At 44.8% G+C, this 27,933-nt stretch overlaps 2 protein-coding genes across 4 annotated transcripts; one reads left to right on the top strand and one right to left on the bottom strand.

The window, feature by feature from the left end:
* Window positions 1–105: 105 nt before the first annotated feature.
* On the bottom strand, window positions 106–10,566 carry plpp7a (phospholipid phosphatase 7a (inactive)). Its single transcript, XM_061261131.1, has 2 exons — window positions 9,499–10,566; window positions 106–5,704 (listed from the first exon to the last, which is right to left on the bottom strand). Exons 1-2 carry the CDS (start codon window positions 9,947–9,949, stop codon window positions 5,316–5,318), a joined length of 840 nt encoding a protein of 279 aa, XP_061117115.1. The 5' UTR covers window positions 9,950–10,566; the 3' UTR covers window positions 106–5,315.
* Window positions 9,340–27,834, top strand: fam78aa (family with sequence similarity 78 member Aa). Of its 3 annotated transcripts, none has more exons than XM_061261129.1 (3): window positions 9,340–9,753; window positions 11,287–11,799; window positions 22,490–27,834. In XM_061261129.1, exons 2-3 carry the CDS (start codon window positions 11,756–11,758, stop codon window positions 23,013–23,015), a joined length of 570 nt encoding a protein of 189 aa, XP_061117113.1. In that variant the 5' UTR covers window positions 9,340–9,753; window positions 11,287–11,755; the 3' UTR covers window positions 23,016–27,834. The 3 variants fall into 3 exon arrangements, with proteins under 3 accessions (XP_061117113.1, XP_061117112.1, XP_061117114.1); XM_061261128.1 differs by having other exon boundaries at window positions 11,287–13,295; XM_061261130.1 differs by lacking the exons at window positions 9,340–9,753; window positions 11,287–11,799 and adding an exon at window positions 13,162–18,542.
* The last annotated feature ends 99 nt before the right edge of the window (window positions 27,835–27,933 follow it).

Here is a 27,933-nt window from a genome sequence, read left to right as displayed (position 1 = left end):
TCTTTAACTTCACCATGACCTTTGAACTTTTACTATTCCATCTGGAGCTGGGAGTGCATTTGACCCGGATTTGACCTTTGTGTAAAATGAATGCTGGAAAAAGACCACGGTTACGGCTTTATTTTAGACTCTTGTGTCAAGTGTTACAGGAAAACGTTTTGAAAATGTTTTTTTCAAAAGAAAAGAACATAAAATACATGGATTATCTCCTCATGGATGCACACACATTTGAATAAGTACTATAGGGGAGAATCGCGCCTATTGTCATACTTTTCATTCTTCCTTACATTTGGGCACAATACATCACAATAAAAATAATGTAATATCAAATGAAAGAATGAAGTCTCAGGCACATATTTTGTATTAATTACATTTTCATATCTTTCATATCTTATTTATGAGTTATGGACAGTTAAGTATTGGGTGTGCACCATCAGTCACATTAAGTTTTTAAAAACATTTTTTAAACAAATAACACAACCAAGTCATTGTGAATAAAAAACAAATATAACTTCATCAAAGGACCAGCTGAACTGGATCTGGGAGGGGTGGCGTGGCCTTGCCCCCAAATACCCGTCGCATGTGTCATGTGACGACTTGCCCCAAAGTGATTGAGTCCACTTGCTCCAAACTGACATGTGTGCTAATGTTGGCTATATCTCAAGGTCAGTTTAACATAGGACTGCACCTATGAGGTATCAAGACACTTCATTCTCTCCTCTATTCAGTACAAAAATATTATATTGAACATTCTTACCTGAAAGTTTTAATACATAAAATGTTAAATGCCATTTATTTTACTTTCAAAGGTGAAAAATAAGAAAACTCACCAGATTAGTGTGTGACCACATGTACTGTAAACAGGAAGTCGACCTCGGAACATGAAGTCAGACAAAATGGATATTGCAAAAAAATAATCCATCATTTTTAAGAAATTAACATTGACAACCTACCCAACTTAAATGCAGCAACAGGTCCTAGATCGTGTTGTTCATGGATTTGAACACATATACTAACACACTGATCCAAAAACCCATCTTTGAACCAAAGTGTATTCCCAACAGACAATATATGTCATCTAAATGTTGAGAAAAACTTTCCAGTCATTTGCCCACTTTCTAGTCATTGTCCGTTTTCATGTTAAGCTGCACACAGAAAGAGCAAGCTTCTACTCTGAGAAGCCACACCACACCTTTCCCAGAAATACAATTTTTAAAAGAATCTGGTTTGAAAAGGATATCTTTTATTGAATTATTTCACATTGTCCATATATCATCATGTCAAGCACTTTCTCTATTATCTTAGAAACAAACCCATGCATATTTTAAAAGCTGGACTCTAAACATAAAGCTTATATAACAGTCAAATAACAGTCTATTTTACTAAAACAGTGCGGGATAACATCATTACCCCGTTTAAAATCAGGACTGTCTGCTTTAAATAAACTATCTAGGCAGTGGCTATTTCCAAACAGTGATGAAGGAAACACACTGAGACAATGAGAAGGGAAAGCAGGCATTCTAACTCCACAGACACACTGAAAGGGCGGAAGGTCCTGTGAGAGTGTAGACCTGACACAGACTCCTTGATCTCTCTCGGCTCATCCTTCCTCCATCCGTCAATTACACGACAGAACAAGGATCTTATATTTGACTCAGTTAGCACATGCCCACTCTGCCTCTAAATATGTATAAAAAATAAAGCTTTAAGGATGGATGTGGGACTTCTGAGTGACTCAAGAGCATAAGCTGTGGTTGGACTGCAGGTTTGAGCCTACAGTGTGTCAACAGCAGACTATGACCGGGACTTTCTCAGCAGAAGGCCTTCACAGGGTCTCATCAGGGATGTGGTGGGTTTAAAGACAAGCAGAAACACAAGTTGGAGCAGCACTAACTTTCGCAGTATGACATATGCCAGTGAAACAAATCTGACGGGGACATTTCTGAAGGGTCGGGAAGTCGATTTGACTAATGTCAAATGAGGAAGGGGACACATTGATTGGAGGAGAATGGAAAATTTACAGACATATGATCAACATACACTGGTGCAAATAGTTTACCAGGAAGTGGATGGAAAAAAAGCTTTGGTTTTTAAATATACAAGTATACCAATTGTATTAATTCTATGGAATATATACTTTAAGCCGTGTTCATAAAGTAATGAAGAACTGACTAAATTTAAATGAAAAAAGGTTGATTTCAGCTTGTCCTTAAGGTTGCCGGGGTTACTGCTGAATTAGCTCCTCCGAACAAACAAGGTGCCCACAGCCAATCAGCTGTCATTACTGATAGATAAAACTCCACCCATTGCTAGCTCTCCTGTAGTACCCTTTGGGCTATTCGGTGTAAAACAGCCACTGACTCTCATATGCTTGAGCACTACAGTGCTCCTTTGACAGGTGGTGTAACCAGAGATCTGAGAAGCACAACTGGTATTCCCAAATTGTGGAAAGGGGACAAAACCAGACACATTTATTCACAGCATTTCTTTCTTTTTTCTTTTTTTTTTTTTTTACATCATAGCCAATTTTATTTGAATGAATGAACATTTCTCTATAATCGTAGACACCCCAGTCTTCTGTCGTAAGGACCTGCACAGTCATCCTGACATGTGTGAAGTTACCCAACCACCTCGCTCAACGTGATCTTTCAGCTACAGGAAGCCACTGTAGCTAATGTGCTGGAGGACTGCACATATTAACCCTGGTGTAGTCTCAACATTCCTACACTCCCCCTTGTCCTAACGGTCAAAAATTACCCGCCTTCACTAAACCCCTAAAATAAAGCAGCTTAATTGAATTTTAATTAATTGAATTATATTTTGCACGAAGAAACTACCTGTCACTCATCACAAACTTTGTCATCAAAATTTCAAGTTGAAAAAATATAATTTAGGGGGTCTGCCTCTACTGTTAAACATAGTGGCAGGACCCTTAAGACAACGAAAGGGTTAAACATCTGGTGCAGTCAGGCTATAGATGCAACCTTGACCTTGGAGTTGCTATTGAAAGAGAAGCTAGGGACTGTTTTTTTAACTTCCTACCTGGGAAGGACACCAAGTCAGTACCTGTTTAATTGGGATTCTAATCAAACCACAGGACACACTTCTGCGAAACGAGCCTTTTCATTGGCTTTGTTAGATACAGACTAAGAAAGACATCTTCCATCATTTGAACAAAATGTTCCATGTTGAATGACATTACAGAATAATGAGAAGTTAACTTTGAAGTAATCAGTCATTTTGGCACATTAAACTGTGCACACAACCTCCTAGATCTGTAGAGGTCTTAGACGCTGACTATAATTCTACACATTGCATTTGGTATGGTGATATTCCTTGAAGGACAGAGAATATAAGAACATAAGCCCGCCAAAGGTGGTCTACCAAATAGTAGAGACAGAGTTGACATTATAATCGTCCTGAATATTTTTTTTTTACAAATAATACACTTTCTGATAAATCTGTATCACAATAGCATGCACATACGCTCAAATATACATTTCCATTGTAATTTTGATCAGAAAGGTCAGGCTGACCGAGTTGCTGTACATTCATGGTTTGGCAGATGGCCCTCTGATGAAATCAGAGACAGTTCTGTTCCTCATTGCTGCAGAATGAGGCAATATCCCGGATATTCAGGGGAGAAGCAGACGGTTTTCTGGATCGGTTTTACACTTCACGTCGTCAGCATTTTTTTAAAGACAGCAATAGCAATGTAATACAGCTACAAGCCAGAGGGGTCACTGCAGGGGCATTGATCAAAGGCACCACACTGAAACTAGAAGACCTCAGTAAAGACCTTCAGGTTTTCTGGGCCCAATAGAGAACCTGTTCAGTGTAACTAATGGGAGGCCCATCCCATAGCTGTCCTCATGCAAAGTGGATATGGAAAGAACATCCATCATGTGGACACAATATTTTTTTTTTTTACGTTATTTTTACATAACGTTTTAAACATGTTTTACCTGAGACTCCAGTCACTCAAAAAGACTGATTGGTTGTTGTCTTCAAGTTAAACAGCCGTGCAGACCCCAAACATGGAAACCACTTCTGAGATTAATAACTTGCATTTAAAAAACACCTGAAATGTCTGCAGAAAAGGCCTTCATTCAAAAGACAAAAGTACCATAACAAGCTATTACTTAAAAGCACAGAAACACAGCCCTATACAAAATAGTTCAAAAAACGTTTTTTAGAGTACACTTTTGTTGAGTGATGACATTCATGTCTTCTTTTAAAGAGAAAATTTCATCCAATCAAACATTTCTGCGTGATTACCATATTCAGAAAAAAACGCAGTTCAACATTTCAGCTTCAGTGCAATACCTCAAATACACAAATACTTATACAGTCAAAAGAGACATAGCAAGAATGAACAGAAAAACAACAGAAAGTTAAATAAAGAGAAAATTAAAAGACTGCTTTCAGGCATTAAGTGCCATGTTAAAAATGTTTGAAATGATTTCTGAATAAATAATTATGCTGAAATAGTAAAATCCCTGCTGTATAATTAATTTTTCAATTTATATAGAAACTTCCCGTAATTATAAAAACAAGCACTCTAAAAAAGCTCTTATTTTAGAGTGAAATGACACTGTTCAACAGCAAAAAATTCCAATTATTGCCATGTGCACATCATATCTAACAATAAGAACAATGACAAAACTTGCATGTTAAATTTCTATAAAAATAGCCAGGGTAAGCCATCTGTCAGCCTCGCAGCATTGCCCTTCCTGGCTAAAATTTGTGCTGACATGGAGGAAACGTAATTCATCCAGCACAGACAGACGAAAATGTTTTTCTTTAAAGTGCAGACGTGTACTCTTTTGTTTAGAACTGAGCTGAATAAAAAGGTAGGAGAAAAGGCATGAAGAAGAGGCAGTCAGTATCAGAGAGGTACAAATAAAGCAAGTACAGGAAGTGGAGCAGGAAGTAGAGAACAGGTATAGGATTTTGAGTTTGGCTTGGATGCTGTGCATACACAGGAAGGGTAGAAGGAAAAAAGGAGGCAGTTGAGCAGGAACAGAGTAAAGGAAGAACAGGAAGTAGAACAGGTATAGGATTTTGAGGTTGGCTTGGATGCTGTGCACACAAAGGAAGCGTAGAAGGAAAAGATAACTGAGGAAAGAAGTTGAGCAGTAAAAGGAGTAAAGCGGGGAAAGGGAAGTGGGTTAGGAAAAGGAAGTGGATTAGAAACAGGAAGTGGATTAGGAACAGGAAGTGGATTAGGAACAGGAAGTAGGGCAGAGGGGGAAAGCGAGAGAGGCGAGAAGAGGAGGACCAGGAAGGGACGGCGTGGGACGGGGCGAGCGATCCTAATAGAAGTCGATCCAGTCGAGCGTCCCGATGGAGATGAGGGCCTGGCAGGTGCTGGAGGGTAGCCACACCTTCTCCACCAGGCTGTAGTGCAGGAAGCCCAGGGCGAAGCCGCAGCCCACGTCGCTCAGGTGGTGCCGGCCCAGGAGGATGCGGGACATGCCCACCAGGAAGGCCCACAGCACCAGCAGGATACGCAGCGGCACGGCCAGCACCAGGTGCGCCAGCAGGAACTTGGACACCATGGCGGCACGGCTGGCGTGGGCCGCCGGGAAGGAGTACACGTCCATGGCCAGGTAGTCCAGGAAGGTGGGGCTCATCTCCCATGGTCCTTTGCGCTTAACCAGCTTCTGCAAGCCGGCGACGGTCATCAAGTCCAGCAGAAGGGCTAAGCAGGAGAAAGGGAGAGAGTGAGAGAGTGAGAGAGAGAGAGTGAGAGCGTGAGAGAGTGAGAGTGAGAGAGAAAGAGAGAGAGAGAGAAAGGAGAGTCTAGTAGGGGAGAAGCTGAATTACAGAAGCTGAAACACAGTGGAAGTTGATACAGATAGCATTCTGCATTGCTTTTTCTAAGGTGGGACACAAGGTTTACAAAAAAGCCATTTAGAGTCTCCGAAAGGACACATGGTAACCAAATGATATTATAGGTCTGTAGAGCTGTACAATACTATTTATTGTATTACAGTGCTTGAAGTCTAAATAAATAATCAAGTCAAGTCCCAGTAGGCTATGGCATACCGCTCTGTTCCTGACTTTAAGCACTGGAAATCATTTTGTTTGAGGGGGTACACATAAAAAATTGCTCATGCAAGAACATTTTCGTATTCTTATCACAAATTTCACTTACTTTTTTAGTACAAAGCTAACGTACGAGCGTACCACGTCGGATTCAAGAAACGCTTCTAACTGTCCTAAATGAAGATGTCCATTACAATACAGTATGTACGGTCCTGTAGGTGGGTTCCGTCGGATAGATGGAATGGAATTAAGAAGAACAAGGGATATCTCACATAGTCGATACCTGATTTGGTAGACTGCTGTTCATTAGATTTTTGCAAAACATAATAATATGTTGATATTGTTAACTGTTAATAAACTTTCTCTTTCCTCCAACAGTCCACTAAAATATGTTTCTGAAAACATTTGAGGCGAGAAGTAAGCAATGCTGTTACTGAATCTTTATTCATATTTTATCTGGAATGCCTAGTTTGAAAGTTTGGTCTGAGGTTCTTCACAAGTCCCTTCATAGGAAATGAATGTAATTTGTGGTTTACCTCAGGATGACTTGTAAATGTTATTCCTACCTAAGAAAAAATTCTAAAGACGAGACAATCGGTGAATGCACCAAGTTCTCATAAATCACTCATACAAACAATCTGACAACAAATGTGTTTGCATGAGTGAGGCCCCATGTAACTACTAGCCCTATATACTTATAACCATGTACTAGAGATACAATCTGCTACTTGTCTATTGATTTGCTTATCTTCTCTCTGCCAAGGCAATCTCACACCACAATGCAATGCTCTTAAAGCCACAAAACACATTTTCTAACATTCTATAATAATACCATAGAAACATGGACCAAGTGCCTGTTACCTTAACCACTGACTATCCAAGGGCTCGTGAAAAGCGTTTTGAAACCTGGGAAGTCAAGCTTACTGGTGCCGCCATTTTGTACAATTTGGAGCCAGACTGCGCAGTAGGGAAGCCAATGTGGCTCTACCACTAAGTGTGTGAGAGAGTGGCGTAATCTGTCCCTGATTTATCCACAAAGCATTGCTGTATTGTCCTAATATCACAATAACTTTATCAGAGACTTGTGGGCATTAGATGAAGAAAAAAACACGATTTTAACTACATTTTCTTGTGGGAAGAAATTATTGATGTATTTTGACTTTACATTGAAAACAGGTCTGAATGGCCTATACTGGAGCCAACCACAGTGGTGGTAGTGAGCGCCATAAATGGTAACTGGTTGGCATTTATATAGCGCCTTTATCCAAAGCGCTGTACAATTGACGCTTCTCCATTCACCCATTCATACACACACCCACACACCGACAGCGATTGGCTGCCATGCAAGGCCCCGACCAGCTCGTCAGGAGCATTTGGGGGTTGGGTGTCTTGCTCAGGGACACTTCGACACAGCCCGGGCGGGGGATCGAACCGGCAACCCTCCGACTGCCAGAGGACTGCTCTTACTGCCTGAGCCATGTCGCCCCCCGCCATCTCTCAGCATGACCAGGAAATGAGCTTCAAACAGAAGCCCGGCTTTGGAGTAATACAAGTAGCCTATAGAAATGCCTCAATGGCAAGTCAAATGATGATGATAGACAAATGATCTGTGAAACAAACAGGATAAATAAAACTGTAATCAGTAACAGTAATCTTGCAAAAAAAAATTAACCAACAACCCACATCTGCTGCCTTACAGTTGGATGTTTAACCCTCCAAGCATACATTGCACCCAGCTAAGATTTTATCCCAGATAAAGGAGTTGATGACCAAAAGTGGGGTTTTTTACTTGTCTTTAGATAAAATCCACAGTGCAGTTCCAATCACCTCCCATTACAGTACACTCACTCTACACTAGTACATCCCTCAGTTTCCTAGAAAAATCCAAATGCTCAAAAAAAGTGTGAGTGAAATCTCATATCATAACTTGTGTCTCTAAAGTACTCTACATCTGCTGGAACCCAGAGCCCAGTTCCATTGCACCAGCAATGGTACTAGGCTACATCATGTCAGTCTCACTCAAAGTCACTTTGGACAAAAGGTTCAGCTAAATAACTGTAGCGTATTATACACCTGCATTCACACAAACTGAGGTGCACTGGATTAAAGGCCTGGTAAAGGACGAAAGAGGAGAAAAATGAGGGCTTTGTGGTGTGATGTCACTGTGAGGCAAGAATACCTATGGCTTTTTCACTGAAGATCTTTTGTGCATCCAAATTGTTCTTCCTCATCGCTCCAGAAGTATGGAAGGAGAGCAAGGCTGTTCCCATTAGAACAGTCCCATGCACCTCCCCTGGGATCACTCCCCTTGCTTTGGAAGGAAGGAGTAAAGGGAGCTTGTTGATTTTGTAATTAAATGGGGTCAGGGTGTTGACACAACTGGGGCGAACAGGGAGTTCTGCCAAACGAGGATATCAAATGAGGTGAGTGAATGAATGAGAAATGTGGGGGCCATTTTACCACCTTAGGGACAGCATCTTCCTCAGACAAATCGCGGACTTCCTGTTCTCATGATAGAAGAGGGCATGGGCCAAAAGTCCACCTTTCTGCACTTCCTGTATTGTGGCTGCTTGACACATTCAGATAGCAAAGCCTGCAAAATGGAGAGCATTGTGCCCCCCACCACAAGAAATGCCATTATATATTCAAATAAACTGAAGCCCTGTCCAGGTGACCATCTCGCCCTCAGGAAGCAGCATGGTGGCTAAAAGGACAGACTGCTGTGATGGCTAAAAGGAAAGCGTAGAGAGTGACTGAAAAATCACCCCTATTTTAACATTTGTTCATCTGATTGGATATGTCACAGCAACGCCCCATAAACAGCAAGAATGTCTTGAATCTTGAATCTGACCCGCGACTCCTAAAAGTCTTTGGGTATCGTGAAGCGCCCGTGCGAAAGCCCCGCAAGTTTCACACCCACAATTGCAACACTGAGAGCGATTTCAGGATTGCGTTTTCTTCTGCGTGAAATATTTATTTTGACAGTACCTTCACCATTGCTATCCAAATGTGAATACTACAATAAGAAACGCAGTGGGATGGTACTTCTAAAATCCTACTGCTTAGCCTACTTTAACAGCCAGGCGAATACGTCTCTAACGGAGACACATAGCAACAAAGCCATTTGATTTGGTGGTAAACTGAGACTCACTCAGCCATTGGTAAACAGACCTATTTATACACATAGACGAGACTAACGAGAATGAGACAGCAGAGTAAAATAAGACACCGACCGAACCGTTAGGTAGCTACACATGGTAGCCAACAAGACGGACAGTGAGAGGGCGACATACAAGCAGGCTACACCTCTCTCTTCACACGAAGTACACTGGTGTTCAGTCACTCATAAACATTTCTGTCAGCACTACCTCCTGCTATTAGATAAATATAAGAAAAAACAATAACGCATGATATTGTGCACTGTTGTTTCATGTGGAGTGGCCTTACCTAACATCAGATTGATCAACACCTCTTGCCCTGCCAACGTGTTGCTTCTCGTGAGGCACACGAGTGTGCCGAAGATCCATGGAATGCCGTGTCCGGTGAATGCGAGCAGGTTGACGATGGAACGGATGCTTCCCCAAGAAGACGTGGTGTGAGCGCAAACACCAAACCGCTTGGACATGCAGATATCAATAGCTAAAAGGGAGTTAATCGCTATTCCCTTGAAGGAAGGGTTTAGCTGCATACAGTCTTCCTCCGGTAATTTCATAGATTCTCTTCGGGCATCCTGCTCTTGCTCCTGCGGCGGGTTCTGGTTCTGGCTTTGCTGGTGCTTCATGGGCCGCCGAGCGGCGCTGGTATTGGTCTTCAGGGGCTGGTTCAGAGACATGAATTCGGGTCTGTTCAGGACGTTATTCCGATCCCTTGCCCTCGATCTACTTTGATTTGCAGGCATTGTGGTCTTCCGCTTCTCGGTCTCTTAAAAATTACCCTGTCTGTGTATATCTCAAACTTTACTTTCGTTAGGCCTACTCTAATAAGACGTTTAAGGTGTATTTGCGGATACGGTTTTCGCCCTGTACCCGCTGCCGTGCAGCCTCAACTTCACCAGCTATATTTAGCAGAACACAGCGGGCTAACAGGGCGGAAAGCATGCCAGTACTGTTTATTCTAAGTCCGTCGAGCATGCCAGGGTGTAGCCGAACGAGTGACAGCTGCGCCAACCAATCAGATAATAGTTAGTCTTGGGAAAAAGGAAAATAATCTAGCTAGGATTTCGATTTTGACAGTGAAGTGACAGGGCTTCCAAGAGACTGAAGGATATTTAAAGACCCACTTCGGGACGACACGACCGGCTGAACAGCATGCTGGGAAGTGCAGGTCATCCCACCTTGTCGCAGCGTTGCAGTTTGAACGATTTTTATACAGGCTAAACCGAAAATGTATTTTTACTAATCCTTCGAATTGAGAGTATAACTACAACATTTATAAATCTATTTTGATTCGAGATACAAAATTTCCGGAATGTTACAAGTTTATACATCTGAGATCAGATAGGTCATCTTATCGACCTAGTTCAACATGCTCTGTCATCGGCGGAATCTTCTGTAATCTGCTGTCAAATTCTACGTTAATGTATCCTGCCAAGAAGCATTCGATAAACCTTTTAAATGTAGCCTACATTGACCCAAGTGTTGATGCGTACAGCAATGCAGTTTTTTACCTCAGCAATTCCTGAATCCAAATTGTCTTGCTCGCCCCTCCCCCTCCCATCGATTTATTTTCATTCGCTGTTCCAGTTGGGAGTTCTCCATGGTGCTTAAAGGAAACACAGCGCGCTGCAAGACGAATCGGCACGAAATTAATAGGCTACACTTTACAATCGCATCGTGTAGCCTATATAAAATGTAAATTCACAAATTTCCATGAACAATGAAACGACCACATAAATTAATAAAAGTGAATATATGGATTGACGAAGAAGTGAATATGAACCCATTTGCAACATAATTCAGTTCACATGTGTGTTTCTGTAAACTAATAATTGTGACATCCTAAAACTGAAGCTGATTTAGGCCTATTTACCGAATTAACTAATAGCCATATAGGAGACGTAGCCTAATTAAATTCATGTAGGCTAGTTTTAGCCAAATACCATGTGTAACGGTAAAAGGCCACTTGTGTTGTTTAATTGAGTGTGTACAATTGTAATCCGTTAAACAGATTTTTTAAACTAGCACCAAGCAGGTGAAAAATGCCACGTTTTAATTGTACTATTCATTAATCCAACAGAAGCCAAGCCAAGCGACTAGAATCCTGATATTGACACTACACTTCCCATGATGCAGAGAGTTGGCGTAGGAAGTGTCGTTTCAAAGCTGCTTGGATAAAAGGGACGCAGCCCAAGAAGCTGGAATAGAGCATTATATATAGGCTGGAACCTGCGGTGTCTGCGGCGGGACAGTCGCGACCGAAGGACTCTCGCGATTTACACTAAACATCACACTGGACAAGAACCGAGGAGACTGCGCGGCCGGCATGAATTGCATTTAAATTCAACAATAAAAGCCGTCCTGTCAGTGTGATTCCTCTATGACCGAAGAAACGGACGCGGAGGAGTCTCGACCTGGTTGGCTTTGGGGTTTTTTTCAGTGTACAGTGTACCGTGAAACAAATTTACCCTGACGACACATCAACTGGACTATAAAGTGCAAAACAAGACGCGGGGTTTAATCATAAAATCGCATTTGAAAACCACGGGATGATAACGAGGGAAACGCTAAACAGGAGCATGCATTCGGATAGGTCAGTCCTTCATAGCCTGCCTTTAATCCCAACAGTTCTATTTAGACACGAGCTTGTGTAACTGGCAGGTGGTATGTCTCATTTATTTATTTACAAAAGAATGCGAGTGAAGATGTTTTTTTATTATCAGTCACTATAGCAAAGGCAAACTGTTTTTAGTTTAGTTTTAGCTCTCTGTTGGCACGAAACTGTGAATGGTTATACCGACTGGACATTCAGTACTCATAGATTATGTAGCTCGGAGAGGAACATGTTCGTACCGTCACACAGCAATTATATTCTTACTTTTTTCTTTTTGGCTTATTTATTCTGTGTTTTGACCATGCAGAAAAGTCGACCTGCACCTCAGGTTTAAAGATAAAACTGATTCGCATATATTATTTTTTTGATAGTTCCTCAAAATGTAGACTAATCAGTAGCATAGTCTATTATAATCGTGTAGGAATAGGGAAAATACGTGCTACTGTATTCATCCATGGCTGTAATATTCAGTGTAACAGTAACCTGATGGCAATACCATTATGTCAGCATGCACTTATTAAATACGAAAGATCAAATTCTCTATGGATGGTGCCTCTCGCTGTTTGGTGAAACAAACATTGATTAAACCCTTGGACTTCATTTGGTTCAATGTCTAGGGAAGAAGTTGCTTTTGTAAATAGCCTACGGTCAGACAACATCGATAACAACGAAAACGGAGGTGTGTGTCACCTTGGCCGTCAAGGTCCACAGACTGTGATGAAATGCATAGGGAAATGTGCATTTCAAGCAAAAATGCATGGACGTTCTAAAAAAACTAAAGAGAAAATAAATCAAAAGCTAGAAAGCATCTGTGTAACTCAATTATTAGTTCAAAATGACGCTCAGATTTAATGGAGATTTAATCGCAGAGAAGAACAGTTCAGTATTCCAATCTTTGTCTGCATGTGTCACGCCGGATAAAGTGGGGGAATGCACTAGCATCATTTTAAGTAAGCAGCCATAGTTAAGTACTATTGAAATCCAACCAGTTTTGCTACTATGCGTGGATTACTATTTTGGAGTATGCAGATCGGTACCCATTTCAAACTGTAGCAAGAAATCTGAAACTCAACGTCCATAAGCAAATTGTCAGGAAGACCTTCTTGTCTGTGAATTCGCGGCGTGCAATCACGGACATTCACTGACATTTCCATGTGTCCTTCTTCTGGATACGCCTGTGTGTACCTTTGGAACATTTTCGTCTTTCATGCGATGGGCTGTCTTCAGAGCATTCGCTGTAAACCCAAGAGTTTCCGTGATAGTATAATCGTCCTCGAGGTCAACGCATCCATCGACTCTAACCGCACCAGCATCGACGAGTCCTCGAACGTGGTTCTTAGATACCGGACCCCGCACTTCAGAGCGTCTGCCCGAGTACTGGTGCCGCGGGGTTCGGCAAAAGAGACTTGGACCGTAGGCTGGATTCAAGCGTGCAATCACATGGAGTTTCACAACGAGTATGGAGCAAATGGCGTGTAAGTATAAAGTGTAATTGAATGTTGTGGTTTCTATTTACTTCTAATGTATAACGGACATACAGCAACACTCGGTTTGTATCGCAATAATTGAGGACCAACCCTTGCAACGCAAAGATTGAACATTCTGAGACCGAGTTGATCAGTGCTGTTCCCTTGGACAAAACATTGAATCTTTCGCTTAAAAAAGATATAGTCCGTTGTAAGTGGCTAGTATTTAGCATGTAATCTTCCATTGCAGATGAAGGCGTTTCCTGCACAAATAAATAAAATGATGTCCAATAAATGACCACGAGCAAGCCGATGGGTAGCATGTCTAACCGCAAAAATGTTTGATGTCAGCACACAGTAAATTACTCTGTGGTTTGCGTCTTGCTTCATGGTGGCAGCAAATAAGTACCAGCAGCACAGTGATTCTTGTCCTCCATCTGAGTGATAGTCAATGCTACATAAAAGCCAATGTTTGATAAATGATCTTGGGGATTTTACTGGGCAGAGTGTATTTCTGAAGGTGATTTGACTTCACATCCAGTTATTATATTTAATTTGAATAACCTCATTTGGGGGGAAGACCATGCACTCAAACCCAGGGGTGGCCCCACCACCCAGGAAAATCGAGTGTTCTAATAGTTTTCGAGCGCCCCTAGTTTGAGTAGAGGACCTGGAGGACCTCTACTCAAACCCTTCCCACAGACACCATTACCGTATTTGCTGAGTCTTTAAACCTTGTTGTGTGGCACCATCCAGCATCTGGCTTCTCAATGAATTTGATGAATGAATGATATTCTGTATTACGCATTAGGAAGAATTATTGCTGGCAATAGTGTCTGGACATGTATTTGTTGCAAAGGGGAGACCAATAGCCAAATGTATTATTATTTATTATAATATTAATATGAACATTATCCCTGGCCCCCTAGTGGTATGTGTGCTGGTGCCCACAGTGTTTTGGACTCATATACAGTATCCACAATTCAGTCAAATAAATTAGAGAAAAATACAGCATATTACCTTTTAAAAAAATGACATTTCAATGTGAAAAGTATAGGTTTTCCTTAGAGACCCTTGTTGAATTTGACAGCTTTTAGATATATGCAGAAAAGTTTTTCCAGCAGTGGGAAACATGTTGGAAATTATATAGGACCCATAATTTTGCCACTGACTGATGTGGGTTTGGAGAAATAAATGGGAGAACAAGTATTCAATTAATAGATGCTTTCTGTTTTTAGATACATTTTTAAGTACATTCTTTGTGTACCATGCTTTCAACTCGAAACATTTTGACCGATAACCCCGCCTTTCCCCTGCCCACCTCTTCCTTGTCTCTCCGTTTTTCTGCTTTGTATGTGAAAAACTGAGAAAGAAAACGTCAAAAACAGCATAGCAGTTTGCGTGACTCAGATGGCATTTGCCACGATATACATAGACCATGGAGCCTCACAGTTGTTCTTTGACTGTGTCAGTGGAAATGTGGATTTCAAACGAAAGTATTATCTGTATGTCATCGAACAAACATTTTAAAATTTTCACTTTTACAAGGGACGCATGCCAACCTTATGCTGATGCTCGCATGCATCTTCTTTTAACCCCAAGCACCATCAAGACTATGTTCACATAGTACCTGGGTGTGCAAGAAAGAAGAACTCTCTTGGTGGGACTGGTTCTAGTGTGCTACACAGGAATACAGCCAGTTATATTTTGGTCAGGTATACAGTATTTTAGTGCTTGATACTTTACTGAAGTCTGAATTAAAGTTCATAGTATTCAAGTAACTGGTACTCATTATTCTGATATTCTGACATACCTATGTGCCTCTGCTGGTGAATGAGCTCATAGGTGATATTGCGTGTGCATCACGTGACCTGGGATAAAGCTGCTGTTCCACACACCAGGGGCCTGTTCCACAAAACAGGATTACTGAGTTAGCCGGATAAATGCACCAAGTAAAACCTGGACCCCACCAAAATCTGGAACATGGACTGAAGCAAAAAGAGCTGCTCCGGGATTTACAGTTACTGGTTCTGGCTAGCTCAGTAATTCTACTTTGTGGAACTGGCACCAGGGACAACACAGCCTTTATGCCTTAAATCATTGAATATTGCCTGGTTTGAGCGTCCTTTACCATCAGTTTTCTGTGTGCAGGTTAGGGATTGCTGATGGGACCATAGCCAGTAAGATGTTCTTCAGTTTATTAGAGAATAAAATTCTGGAAAAATATGAATGCCGTAGATAAAGCGTACATATAAACACCTCCCAGGCATTTAAAAATAATAATGTGCAAAACAGAATAATGTGCCAACAGCATTATAACAACACCATTCACAGTATGTAGGATGAACAGTGTTATTTAAGTATTACAGTATATTTTAATAATACACCGCCATTTTCTCAGATTTTGGATCTGGCCATTATTCTATGAATTGGATCAGGGTTATGCTGATCAGGTACACTATAGCACAGGCACTCCTTTGATGAACTTGCACACTGGCCTGAGTGTAGCATAAATCAAGCCAAGTAATAGTAACTACTGTAGGTGTTGCTTATGCATCAGTAAACCAGGTTGACCTAAGCTCGCCCGTCTCCATTAAGAAGACTGCAGATGAGAGCTCCCAGTTGTAGGACATGGCCCAGATTTATCTTGCCCCAATTTGTGCTAAAAGACTCAGCCTTTATCGACACTTTAATGTGCCTTCAATGAGCAAGCAAATACATAATTTAACAAACTGTCGAAAGTTGGTAGTATTGCCAGGGTTTACCTTTTTTTCATTGTACTGTAAAACACACACACAAAAGATATGTGCCAATATTTCACCAAATGGACACAAGCAAAAAAAAAAATCGCTTTCAGCTTGCTTACTCAGAAAACATATATCTTTGAACTCATGAAGCAATACGTAATGTGAAAGTAGTTTTTAATGGTAGATGCTGTTGGTAGTTTTTTGTGTGTGTGTGTGTGTGTGTGTGTGTGTGGATTGGTACCAACTTAAAGGAACTTGAAATAATGTACAATCTGAGGGAATTGTGTGGAAACCGTGACAAAGCCCAGTGAAGTGGACTGGAGGGTAGTGGAGGGAAGTGACACATCATCCTGTCAGATCTGGGTCTCATGTCCAGTGATACCTTCGTGCCTCCCGAAATGTGCACTATATTGTACACTTGTATGAACTAATCAGCTAATATGGACTGGCATGTTCCTTATGGAATAAGAATATTTACACTGAAATTCAGAGGATTATGCCTCACTGCTGTTGACATGAGATTTTTCTTCTATAAATAAAGGAAACAAAGCAGAAATGGCAATGATGTCATTTAATATAACAATGAAAAAAAAAAAAAATCAAAACCAAAAGTCGGCCAAACATATGGTAAACTCCATCGTATTTGGCTCTGTACTACTCCACAGTTTTCAATTTGTAATAAAAAAAAAAATCACACATGATTAAATAAATGGGGGGCCTACATGTATGTCTACACACTGAAATCAAAATGTCAAAAAATACTCTTAATGAACATACTTCAAAGACATCTAAAATTGTGGACTACAGAGCCAAATAAAAAAAAATGGTATTTGTCCTCACTGTAGGTTCAAACTGAATGACCCCATCATCATCAAAATAATGTGGGCAATAACCCACTGCTTCTACCAATACTGCCCCAAAACGCTGATTGACTCTTTCAGCTTAACGGCTTTCTGATCTGAAAGAAAACATCCTTGTTTGAGGAGACATGGGTGTGCTTGGGGAGAAGGGAGTGGGGCGTAATGTGCGGACCGCTGTCCAGACAATGCGTCTGTCTGTGGGGACAGGGATCCAGAGGCCTGGCCCAGAGGCATCGGGTGGGCGCAGACAAACGGGCACGGCCCCTGTTTATGGTCGCATTTCCAGGGATTGTTTCCTCTGGAGCCGAAACCAGGACATCACACCCCTACCCCCTCTTCTTGTTTGCAAGAAGAAGAGAAAAAATCATGATCTTTGGCATTTGAATACTTCATCTCTTCTTGCATCTACTGAATCCACTGTTCTAATGATGAGACATTTTTCGCTTGTGACTATTGTTTGAGGAAAACATTTCTGCTTCCAGCAGAACACCAGCAGGCCAGGGTACGTGGCTTGGTTTCCCGAACAGCTGAAGTCAATGTTATGCCATTTATTTAATCAGCAAATGGAGCTTTGTTAACACACTGTATTTCAAATATCCTGCACTGTCACGAAGGGGAAAAGCTCAGTGGACCCTGGCAATACTACCAACTTTCGACATGCATGAACATAGACATTCATACAAGTACACATACATGCACATACACACACACTCGCAGTCACACTTACACACCCATATGCATGCATACCCTTATGCCCCCATGCACAGAGTGTAAATGTATGTACATATAAGTATATAAGTATTTGCATTGTATATCCAATTTTGTAGAAGGGTTTGTATTTGACAAAGAGAGAAATATTCTAGGATACTTGATGCAGAATAAGTGCATTTATATGCAGTGCTGCCATTGTGGTGACCTCACAAAATGTAAGGAAATGAATCTTACTCTGGCGAACATGGTGTTGGATGGTGCCATTTCATGTCAGGGGAATGGTCCATTATTTAACATAGTGCCACAGTGCAGCCTCCGATCATTTTTTGCTTACAGTGAAATTATGGATTGGGTGTCAAATCTACAAAGTATGTATCGCCTCATGCTTGTGAAGAGGTTATGCCTGAACCAGAGAGCACTAATCAACATGCTTCTCCAATGATCTCAAATTACAATGAATGAAAAATGACAATATACACATATATTATTCCTACAAGTAAAATCCCACTATAATGCGGTAAGTGGAATCCAAAAAAATACTATTATATAAAATTCAGGGGGTCGTGTCATTGCGAGGTTAATGAAAAAAGAATAGCCTGTCTTCCAGTTTCTGTGTGATAAAAGCAGGGACATTTTTTTTCACTTATTGTCACCAGCATTATAAGGCCACACTCTTAGGCTACACGTGAGGTAAATATGTATCCTTTATTCCAGTCTGAATAAGAAAACCACAAAGCATGCCCTCTTTAAAGTGTGGTTTGCTTGCTGTGCTCACTTCCATTTCCCTTCCTCTGCACTCATTCGGTAAGCTGACGGCGAATCAGAAAGCCCTCTCTCTCCGACAGCCTCCGCTGCCAATGCAACATGCCGAATCAGCCGAAAAGCTGCTGATCAGATCCGACCGGCACCAACAGTGCGGGACACACTGCAGAAATGACGTAAGGCCAACAACGCTAAAAGACGGCGGCAACTTCGACCGACGTTTGGCTTGCTGTGTTCAGGCCTCAAGAAGAGAGAGCGCTGTCACTGTGCTGTCCAATGAATTCAGAGGATTGAACTTGAGCTGATAGCATCCTTCAGTACACTTGAGAATGCATGCTATTACTGCTGTCAGCAGTTACATTATCAATGAAGGCAAGGAATCCAGCACCTGGGGCAGCTATACATGCCTACATCACTCCACATGGAGGGGGGGGGGGCGGTTGCTTTGATTTTTGGGCAGTTCCTTTGCTCTTGCCATCACTCCGACAAAAGTCAATCTTGGTCTCATCTGTCTAGGAGACCTTTTTTAGTTACTACTCAGCAAACTGTAACCTGGCCATCCTGTTTTTGCAGGATTTTCTGCCAAACTCAATTATTTCATTGACTCAATCAAATCCTAACATTTGTATAAGCACCAGCTACAGCCGCAGACTTCAAGGGTATCCTAAAGATTTTACAGTACTCAAATACCGAATTTAAACCAGTGTAGTAACTAAGGTAATTGGTTGGAACAAAAGCAAGCACACAGATCCACCCTCCAAGACTGGAGTTGTGCACCCATTTTAATTCATGCCAAACCAAACAACTCTCTGAATTGAAAGGTCTTTGTAGGTGTGCCATAACTTTAAATAAATATATTTTTGTGCCACACATATTCACAGAGACTCCTTTCTTTTCAATGTGAGTCTTTCTGAATATTCATATGCTGTATAAGATGGCTGTGGTAAATGCCCCTGCTTGTGTGCTGTGGCGTGACTGTCCCTGAGTGTGTGCTGTGGAGGTTGACTGTCCCTGAGTGTGTGCTGTGTGGGGGCTGACTGCCCCTGTGTGTCTGCTGTGCGGGGGCTGACTGCCCCTGCATGTGTGCTGTGTGGGGGATGACTGCCCCTGCATGAGTGCTGTGTGGGGGATGACTGCCCCTGTGTGTCTGCTGTGGGGGGGCTGACTGCCCCTGCATGTGTGCTGTGTGGGGGCTGACTGCCCCTGTGTGTCTGCTGTGGGGGATGACTGCCCCTGCATGTGTGCTGTGTGGGGGCTGACTGCCCCTGCATGTGTGCTGTGTGGGGGCTGACTTCCCCTGCATGTGTGCTGTGTGGGGGCTGACTGCCCCTGCATGTGTGCTGTGTGGGGGCTGACTGCCCCTGTGTGTCTGCTGTGGGGGCTGACTGCCCCTGCATGTGTGCTGTGTGGGGGCTGACTGCCCCTGCATGTGTGCTGTGTGGGGGCTGACTGCCCCTGCATGTGTGCTGTGTGGGGGCCGACTGCCCCTGCATGTGTGCTGTGTGGGGGCTGACTGCCCCTGCATGTGTGCTGTGTGGGGGCTGACTGCCCCTGCATGTGTGCTGTGCGGGGGCTGACTGCCCCTGCATGTGTGCTGTGTGGGGGATGACTGCCCCTGTGTGTCTGCTGTGGGGGATGACTGCCCCTGCATGTGTGCTGTGTGGGGGCTGACTGCCCCTGCATGTGTGCTGTGTGGGGGCTGACTACCCCTGCATGTGTGCTGTGTGGGGGCTGACTGCCCCTGCATGTGTGCTGTGTGGGGGCTGACTACCCCTGCATGTGTGCTGTGTGGGGGATGACTGCCCCTGTGTGTCTGCTGTGGGGGATGACTGCCCCTGCATGTGTGCTGTGTGGGGGCTGACTGCCCCTGCATGTGTGCTGTGTGGGGGCTGACTGCCCCTGCATGTGTGCTGTGTGGGGGCCGACTGCCCCTGCATGTGTGCTGTGTGGGGGCTGACTGCCCCTGCATGTGTGCTGTGTGGGGGCTGACTGCCCCTGCATGTGTGCTGTGCGGGGGCTGACTGCCCCTGCATGTGTGCTGTGTGGGGGATGACTGCCCCTGTGTGTCTGCTGTGGGGGATGACTGCCCCTGCATGTGTGCTGTGTGGGGGCTGACTACCCCTGCATGTGTGCTGTGTGGGGGATGACTGCCCCTGTGTGTCTGCTGTGGGGGATGACTGCCCCTGCATGTGTGCTGTGTGGGGGCTGACTGCCCCTGCATGTGTGCTGTGTGGGGGCTGACTTCCCCTGCATGTGTGCTGTGTGGGGGCCGACTGCCCCTGCATGTGTGCTGTGTGGGGGCTGACTGCCCCTGCATGTGTGCTGTGCGGGGGCTGACTGCCCCTGCATGTGTGCTGTGTGGGGGCTGACTGCCCCTGTGTGTCTGCTGTGGGGGATGACTGCCCCTGCATGTGTGCTGTGTGGGGGCTGACTGCCCCTGCATGTGTGCTGTGTGGGGGCTGACTACCCCTGCATGTGTGCTGTGTGGGGGCTGACTGCCCCTGCATGTGTGCTGTGTGGGGGCTGACTACCCCTGCATGTGTGCTGTGTGGGGGCTGACTGCCCCTGTGTGTCTGCTGTGGGGGATGACTGCCCCTGCATGTGTGCTGTGTGGGGGCTGACTGCCCCTGCATGTGTGCTGTGTGGGGGCTGACTACCCCTGCATGTGTGCTGTGTGGGGGATGACTGCCCCTGTGTGTCTGCTGTGGGGGATGACTGCCCCTGCATGTGTGCTGTGTGGGGGCTGACTGCCCCTGCATGTGTGCTGTGTGGGGGCTGACTTCCCCTGCATGTGTGCTGTGTGGGGGCCGACTGCCCCTGCATGTGTGCTGTGTGGGGGCTGACTGCCCCTGCATGTGTGCTGTGTGGGGGATGACTGCCCCTGCATGTGTGCTGTGTGGGGGCTGACTGCCCCTGCATGTGTGCTGTGCGGGGGCTGACTGCCCCTGCATGTGTGCTGTGTGGGGGATGACTGCCCCTGTGTGTCTGCTGTGGGGGATGACTGCCCCTGCATGTGTGCTGTGTGGGGGCTGACTGCCCCTGCATGTGTGCTGTGTGGGGGCTGACTACCCCTGCATGTGTGCTGTGTGGGGGCTGACTGCCCCTGCATGTGTGCTGTGTGGGGGCTGACTACCCCTGCATGTGTGCTGTGTGGGGGATGACTGCCCCTGTGTGTCTGCTGTGGGGGATGACTGCCCCTGCATGTGTGCTGTGTGGGGGCTGACTTCCCCTGCATGTGTGCTGTGTGGGGGGCGACTGCCCCTGCATGTGTGCTGTGTGGGGGCTGACTGCCCCTGCATGTGTGCTGTGCGGGGGCTGACTGCCCCTGCATGTGTGCTGTGTGGGGGATGACTGCCCCTGTGTGTCTGCTGTGGGGGATGACTGCCCCTGCATGTGTGCTGTGTGGGGGCTGACTGCCCCTGCATGTGTGCTGTGTGGGGGCTGACTACCCCTGCATGTGTGCTGTGTGGGGGCTGACTGCCCCTGCATGTGTGCTGTGTGGGGGATGACTGCCCCTGTGTGTCTGCTGTGGGGGATGACTGCCCCTGCATGTGTGCTGTGTGGGGGCTGACTGCCCCTGCATGTGTGCTGTGTGGGGGCTGACTTCCCCTGCATGTGTGCTGTGTGGGGGCTGACTGCCCCTGCATGTGTGCTGTGTGGGGGCTGACTGCCCCTGCATGTGTGCTGGGTGGGGGCTGACTGCCCCTGTGTGTCTGCTGTGTGGGGGCTGACTGCCCCTGCATGTGTGCTGTGTGGGGGCTGACTGACACTGCAGCGGTCTCAGAGAGAGGTCACCTTTGTCCCGCAGTGTGTGAATCGATGTGGAGAGGAAGGATGATCAGGCTGCTCCGGTGTTGTATTGCTGCCAGAGACGTCTCTGAGCCAATCCACCTGCAGCCACTGTGCAGTGACCCACCCTCCTGCAGACACTGCAGATCTTCTGCATCGATGCATCTCTGCAGATTCAGTGCAGTCATGCTCCTCCTGCAGATTCAGTGCACTTATGCACCTCCTGCAGATTGTACACAGTCATGCACCTCCTCCAGACTGCACAGCCATGCACCTCCTCAGCAATACTGTGGAGCTGAGTGCCTGATTTCTGATTTCTGGTTTTCCTCCGAAGGTCGAGCTGGGAACTGCCTGACCTCAGGGACGGCAAAATCCAGGCCATCAGCGACTCGGACGGCGTGAACTACCCATGGTACGGCAACACCACGGAGACCTGCACCGTGGTGGGGCCCTCCAGGAGGGACACCAAGTTCACGGTGAGCATGAACGACAACTTCTACCCCAGCGTGACCTGGGGCGTGCCCATCAGCGACAGCAACCGGCCCTTCCTCACCGCCATCCGCCGCGACCAGAGCTTCACCACCTGGCTGGTGGCCATCAACCAGGCCAGCGGCGAGACGCTGGTGCTGCAGACCATCCGCTGGAGGATGCGGCTGTGCATCCACATCGACCCGGACAAGCCGCTGGGCCAGAGGGCCAGCCTGGCGGAGCCCACGGCCCAGGAGCAGCCCCAGATCCTGCCCCGGAACGAGCCCATCCCGGGCAACGCCCTGGTCAAGCCCAACGCCAACGACGCCCAGGTGCTCATGTGGAGACCGAACGACGGAGAGCCCATACTGGTCATCCCGCCCAAATACTGACCTCTGCTCCCACCTTCCCACCCTCCCCATCCAGCACCTTACCTCTACCCCCCACCACTCTGCCCCATCCTTTCAGCACCTTACCTCTATCCCCGCCACCACCCCCATCCATCCAGCATCTTACCTCTACCAGGGTTGACCAGGTGCTTTTACAGACCTTTTTTTTTTAAGAGAAGCTATGAAATACCAGGACTCCTCACACTGGAGGTGTTAAAAGTCACACTGAAATCAGTAATTTCAACCATTCTACCTTTAAACTACATCGGGCATCACTGTGCTAAATGAAGTCATTGCAAAAACACCCAAAAAAAATTGTTTTTGCTTTGTTTCGCTTTTTTTTGGAACATTGCATCTGTTGGACACATTACTGGATCACATTATCCTGTACACATTGAGTATATATTATGTTTATTTATGGGACTGGGGCGCAGAGTGGTTTATTTTTCATTAGAAGATGTTATGGTCTGGAACATTTTTTACTCAGTACTTGGAAACCTAAAATAATGAAAAAATGGGAATATGCAATACTTTGCCCATGCGGCCTTAGATTTACATAGCTTTTTATTGACGTTATTTATTGAGATTTTTGCCTTAAATATTGTGTAGCTCTGTACCCCTCTCTTACTGACCTGGAAGGGGTAGCTGTTTTGATAGAGGTGAAGGGGCAAAGATGATTAAGGAGGATGCATGCATGACAAGGACACCAATGTAATGAAACACAATTATATGATTTCCAACTTGTCCTTAGCTTACGCTCACTTACTACTGCAATCGGGATGTACAGTTTTTTGGAGGTGACGTTGAAATACAGCAATTTTACCAAATTAATTACTTATTTCAGTTCAGTTTATTTTCTGAGTCATAATAAACCAATAACCTCAATGGAATTTTAACAGTAGGTTGACTGCCATATGTGCATCAAATAAGCAACAATAGGCTAAATTTTAAACTTGTAAAATCAGAAACAAATCCTTACCGTTAGGTTGGCGAAGCAGCAAGGTTTCGCACTCTTGCGTTGTGGATGAACACCAAAGGCAAACGAAAGTCAAAGTCGTAGCCGTAGCCATCAATGTGAAGCAATCTTTACTGGATTTCAAATGATTTGCCTCTTTTCGCTTCCATCCAACAGCGGAATTTGTCCTGGTTCTTTTGGTGTCAAAAGCGGTACTTTCCTTGTAGGTTACTTTTTAGCAACCTACAACCTCACTCCCTTGTCTAATTTTGATATAATGTCTTTCGTTTGTGTTTCTTGTTTGCGTTTTAAAGACATTTTGAATTAATGTTATAATTCCGATTCAATACCCTGTTCGGTTGACCGGACCTTTCGGCTTTGTGAGTTTCGGATTTATGACCCTGTCAGAAATACAGGGCAACCTCACCCTAATGTGAGCTTCTTGTCGATCAATCCACTGTTGGAAGCCTCAAATATTTGTCTGGGTATGTATTTTCTGGACTCTGCTCCTCCGTATTACCTTCAGTTCCTTAGACTCTTTTCAGTTATGTTATATGTGGATTGGACTTTAGTAGGCGGTTGGCATGGGATGAGAGGGTTTTTTCAATAAACAAGCTTTTTATAATTGGAATAATAAATGTTACCTTGATCTTTCCTTAGCATTCTTTTATGACTTGTGTTGCAGGCCAGAAGAGTGTGATGCAAGATGCTGGTGTATGCTGTCAAAGATTGTATCATTAAACAGACTGACCATTTCAGGAGGCAGACAGATAATACTAAATAAACTTGGGGAAAGCTTTGATGTTACCTAGCTTGCTAGGTACCTAAACCTGCTACATGCTATCTAAACACTAGCATGACCAGCAAGCTATTTATCAATTTCTAAATGTTATGTACTCGTCAGAAAGCTGCCCTTCTTGGTTTGGGGGTGTGAGATGGGGAATATGTCTGCCCTGGTGTTGCAAAAAGTTTATCTGGGATATGTTGTTATATTTTTTACGTTATGTTCTTGGACAGACGGATTTACCATCAAAAATAGATCTTAGGGTGATGTTTAATGTTCTTTACCCATTACTTAAAATGCACCTCCTACAGATTGTACAGTCCCGCTCCTCCTGCTGATTCTACACAGTCATGCACCTCCTACAGACTGCACAGCCATGCCCTTCCTGCAATGCTGAGGAGCAGTAAATACTATTCTCTGCACAATGATACTCTTCCAGCAGAATGTGCTTTTTGGGGTGGTGGGGAATTAGCTGAATAGCTCTCCCACCCCCTCCACACACACACACACATACATGCATGTCAACACGCATGCGCACACTTTTATAACTCTCTAGTTCTTCACCATCACATCAACAGCTTTTAAGCGCAACAGCAGTACCAGCACCCAATCAATACAATTATTAATAAGCAGTGATGAAAGGCTGTGGTGTAGCGAGATGGAGGGGGGGTTTAATAAGTCTGCAGAAGAACGGCACTCCCCAGGGGGCATTCCCGCGTCTGCGTTTCTGCTAACGAGCGCTAAGGTTCCAGGCGTTCTGCTGACTGCAGCTCTGCAAACCGCTAGCAGGCTCAGCAGCAACGCTGCAAAACAGAGACACAAACGTACATGCGCATACAGACGGATGTGTGGGTATGTGAATATGTGTGTGTACATTACCGATAAGCTACATGACCTTTGACCTTGACCTTTGACAGACAAATACTGATGTACACCCCCACTCATTTTCAACACCTGTGCAGACGCTCTCTCTCTCTCCCTCTCGCTCTGAACCGAACTCAGGGCTGACTTCGCCACCCGGGCACAAGGCAAACTCAAGTATCCATTAGCAGCGTTCTCTGTGGAATCCATCATTTATTATTTCCTTATTGCAGAAATATTATTTAAGGGTAAAGCCTGCTCGGCCATTGATCCGTTTTGTTATGCGAGCCATTTCCTCGGACACGGTTACCTCGATGTGGTAATGGTGTCTGACTGGTACGCCTGCGGATCTCAATGTCTCTGCTGCCTCTGCAGTTCCCCTTGCTGTGGTGTGTTCTATATTTAAACCCCACCCCATGGTGCGCGCTGCTCTTTTGCAGAGTTGTTGTCCAGAGCACTGGCCTGTAGTGAACCATTGGCCTGTGCAAGAGCTTGTGTCTGGACAACAACCTGCCTCACATTTCTGAGAGAGCAGCCAGCCCCCAACACAACACGGCTCAAAGAACACAGCCCCCAACACAACACGGCACAGAGAACACAGCCCCCAACACAACACGGCACAGAGAACACAGTGCCTGACACAACACGGCACAGAGAACACAGCCCACAACGCGGCACAGAGAACACAGTGCCTGACACGACACGGCACAGAGAACACAGCCCCCAACACAACACGGCACAGAGAACACAGCCTCCAACACAACTCAGCACAGAGAACACAGTGCCTGACACAACACAGCACAGAGAACACAGTGCCTGACACAACACAACACAACACGGCACAGAGAACACAGTGCCTGACACAACACAACACAGCACAGAGAACACAGTGCCTGACACAACACAACACGGCACAGAGAACACAGTGCCTGACACAACACAGCACAGAGAACACAGTGCCTGACACAACACAACACGGCACAGAGGACACAGCCTCCAACACAACACGGCACAGAGAACACAGTGCCTGACACAACACAGCACAGAGAACACAGTGCCTGACACAACACAACACAACACGGCACAGAGGACACAGCCTCCAACACAACACGGCACAGAGGACACAGCCTCCAACACAACACGGCACAGAGGACACAGCCTCCAACACAACACGGCACAGAGGACACAGCCTCCAACACAACACGGCACATGAGACAGTGTCCATGCATACAGCTTCAACCTACCTTTTAGTGTGATTTACAAAATGTGGATATTGTAAGCCATGCCTATTTATTTATTTATTTGTTGTTTTTGTTCTTATTGTTTTTAATTTATGGGAAGCTAACTTCTACTTATCAAATCCTGCAGTATTAATATTTACCTTTTTTCATCGACATTGAAACTTGAAAATGTAGCTTCACTGGCAATCATTTTAACTTGTGAAAATCCACAAAAATACCAGAAAATGAAAAAAAGATTTTTTTTATTGAATAAACAGGTGAAAAAAATTATACGTGGGAGTTTGTCAGCATAAGCACTAAAAATGTTTTTTGTGTGTTTTGCACTAAGCTTATTACTAAACAGAAGAAATCATGGTTGATGGCAGAATTTGAAGGGTATATATACATCCACATACATACGGCCAACCGGGATTCAAACCCAGGACCTCCTTGCTGTGAGGCAGCAGTGCTACCCACTGTACCATCCATGTCACCCAGAGTATCCTTACTCACCTATTAAAGTGAGTACGTATAGTAAGCTCTGTGTGTATACCATGAAGCATTCATGGTATACAAATAGAGCATCTTATAATTAGGGCCACCAGTTTGACTCCACCATGTGACCTGCATGGATTTAAACTTCAATGTTCATCCTCCCAGGGTACCCATTGGCACTCCAACAGCACAGTGAAGTGACTAATTATGCAATTGATATTCTGAGACATTTATGAAAACAATAGTTGATCTAATATGGGGGGAATCAGGAAGGCAAGTGAACCTGGATGGAAGTATGGTATGAAAAGCACGTCTTTGCACCAGTGGTCCTCAATCCTGGTCCTGGAGAGCTGCAGAGTCTGCAGGCTGCACTTCAGTTGCACTGCAATTGATCGATTAAAGCAGCTGATTACACAGTTAATTCAGGTCACCTGACCTGGTTCGTTTACTAGTGCCTTTTCTACGAGCCCAGCTGTCAGCCTGGTGGCGTCTCTCTGCATCAGCCTGGTCTGGTCAGACCGGAGTGTCTTAACAGGCCACCGTGGGCCCCTCAGTACACTCTTAGCATTCCTGGGCGATAGCACTGGAGCTATTTACAGTGCGGCT

The sequence above is a fragment of the Conger conger genome, chromosome 11 (assembly GCF_963514075.1).
Source record: "Conger conger chromosome 11, fConCon1.1, whole genome shotgun sequence".
Taxonomy (NCBI): Eukaryota; Metazoa; Chordata; class Actinopteri; order Anguilliformes; family Congridae; genus Conger; species Conger conger.
Note: the sequence above shows the minus strand (reverse complement) of the source record. Positions and strands in the feature narration are given on the sequence as shown.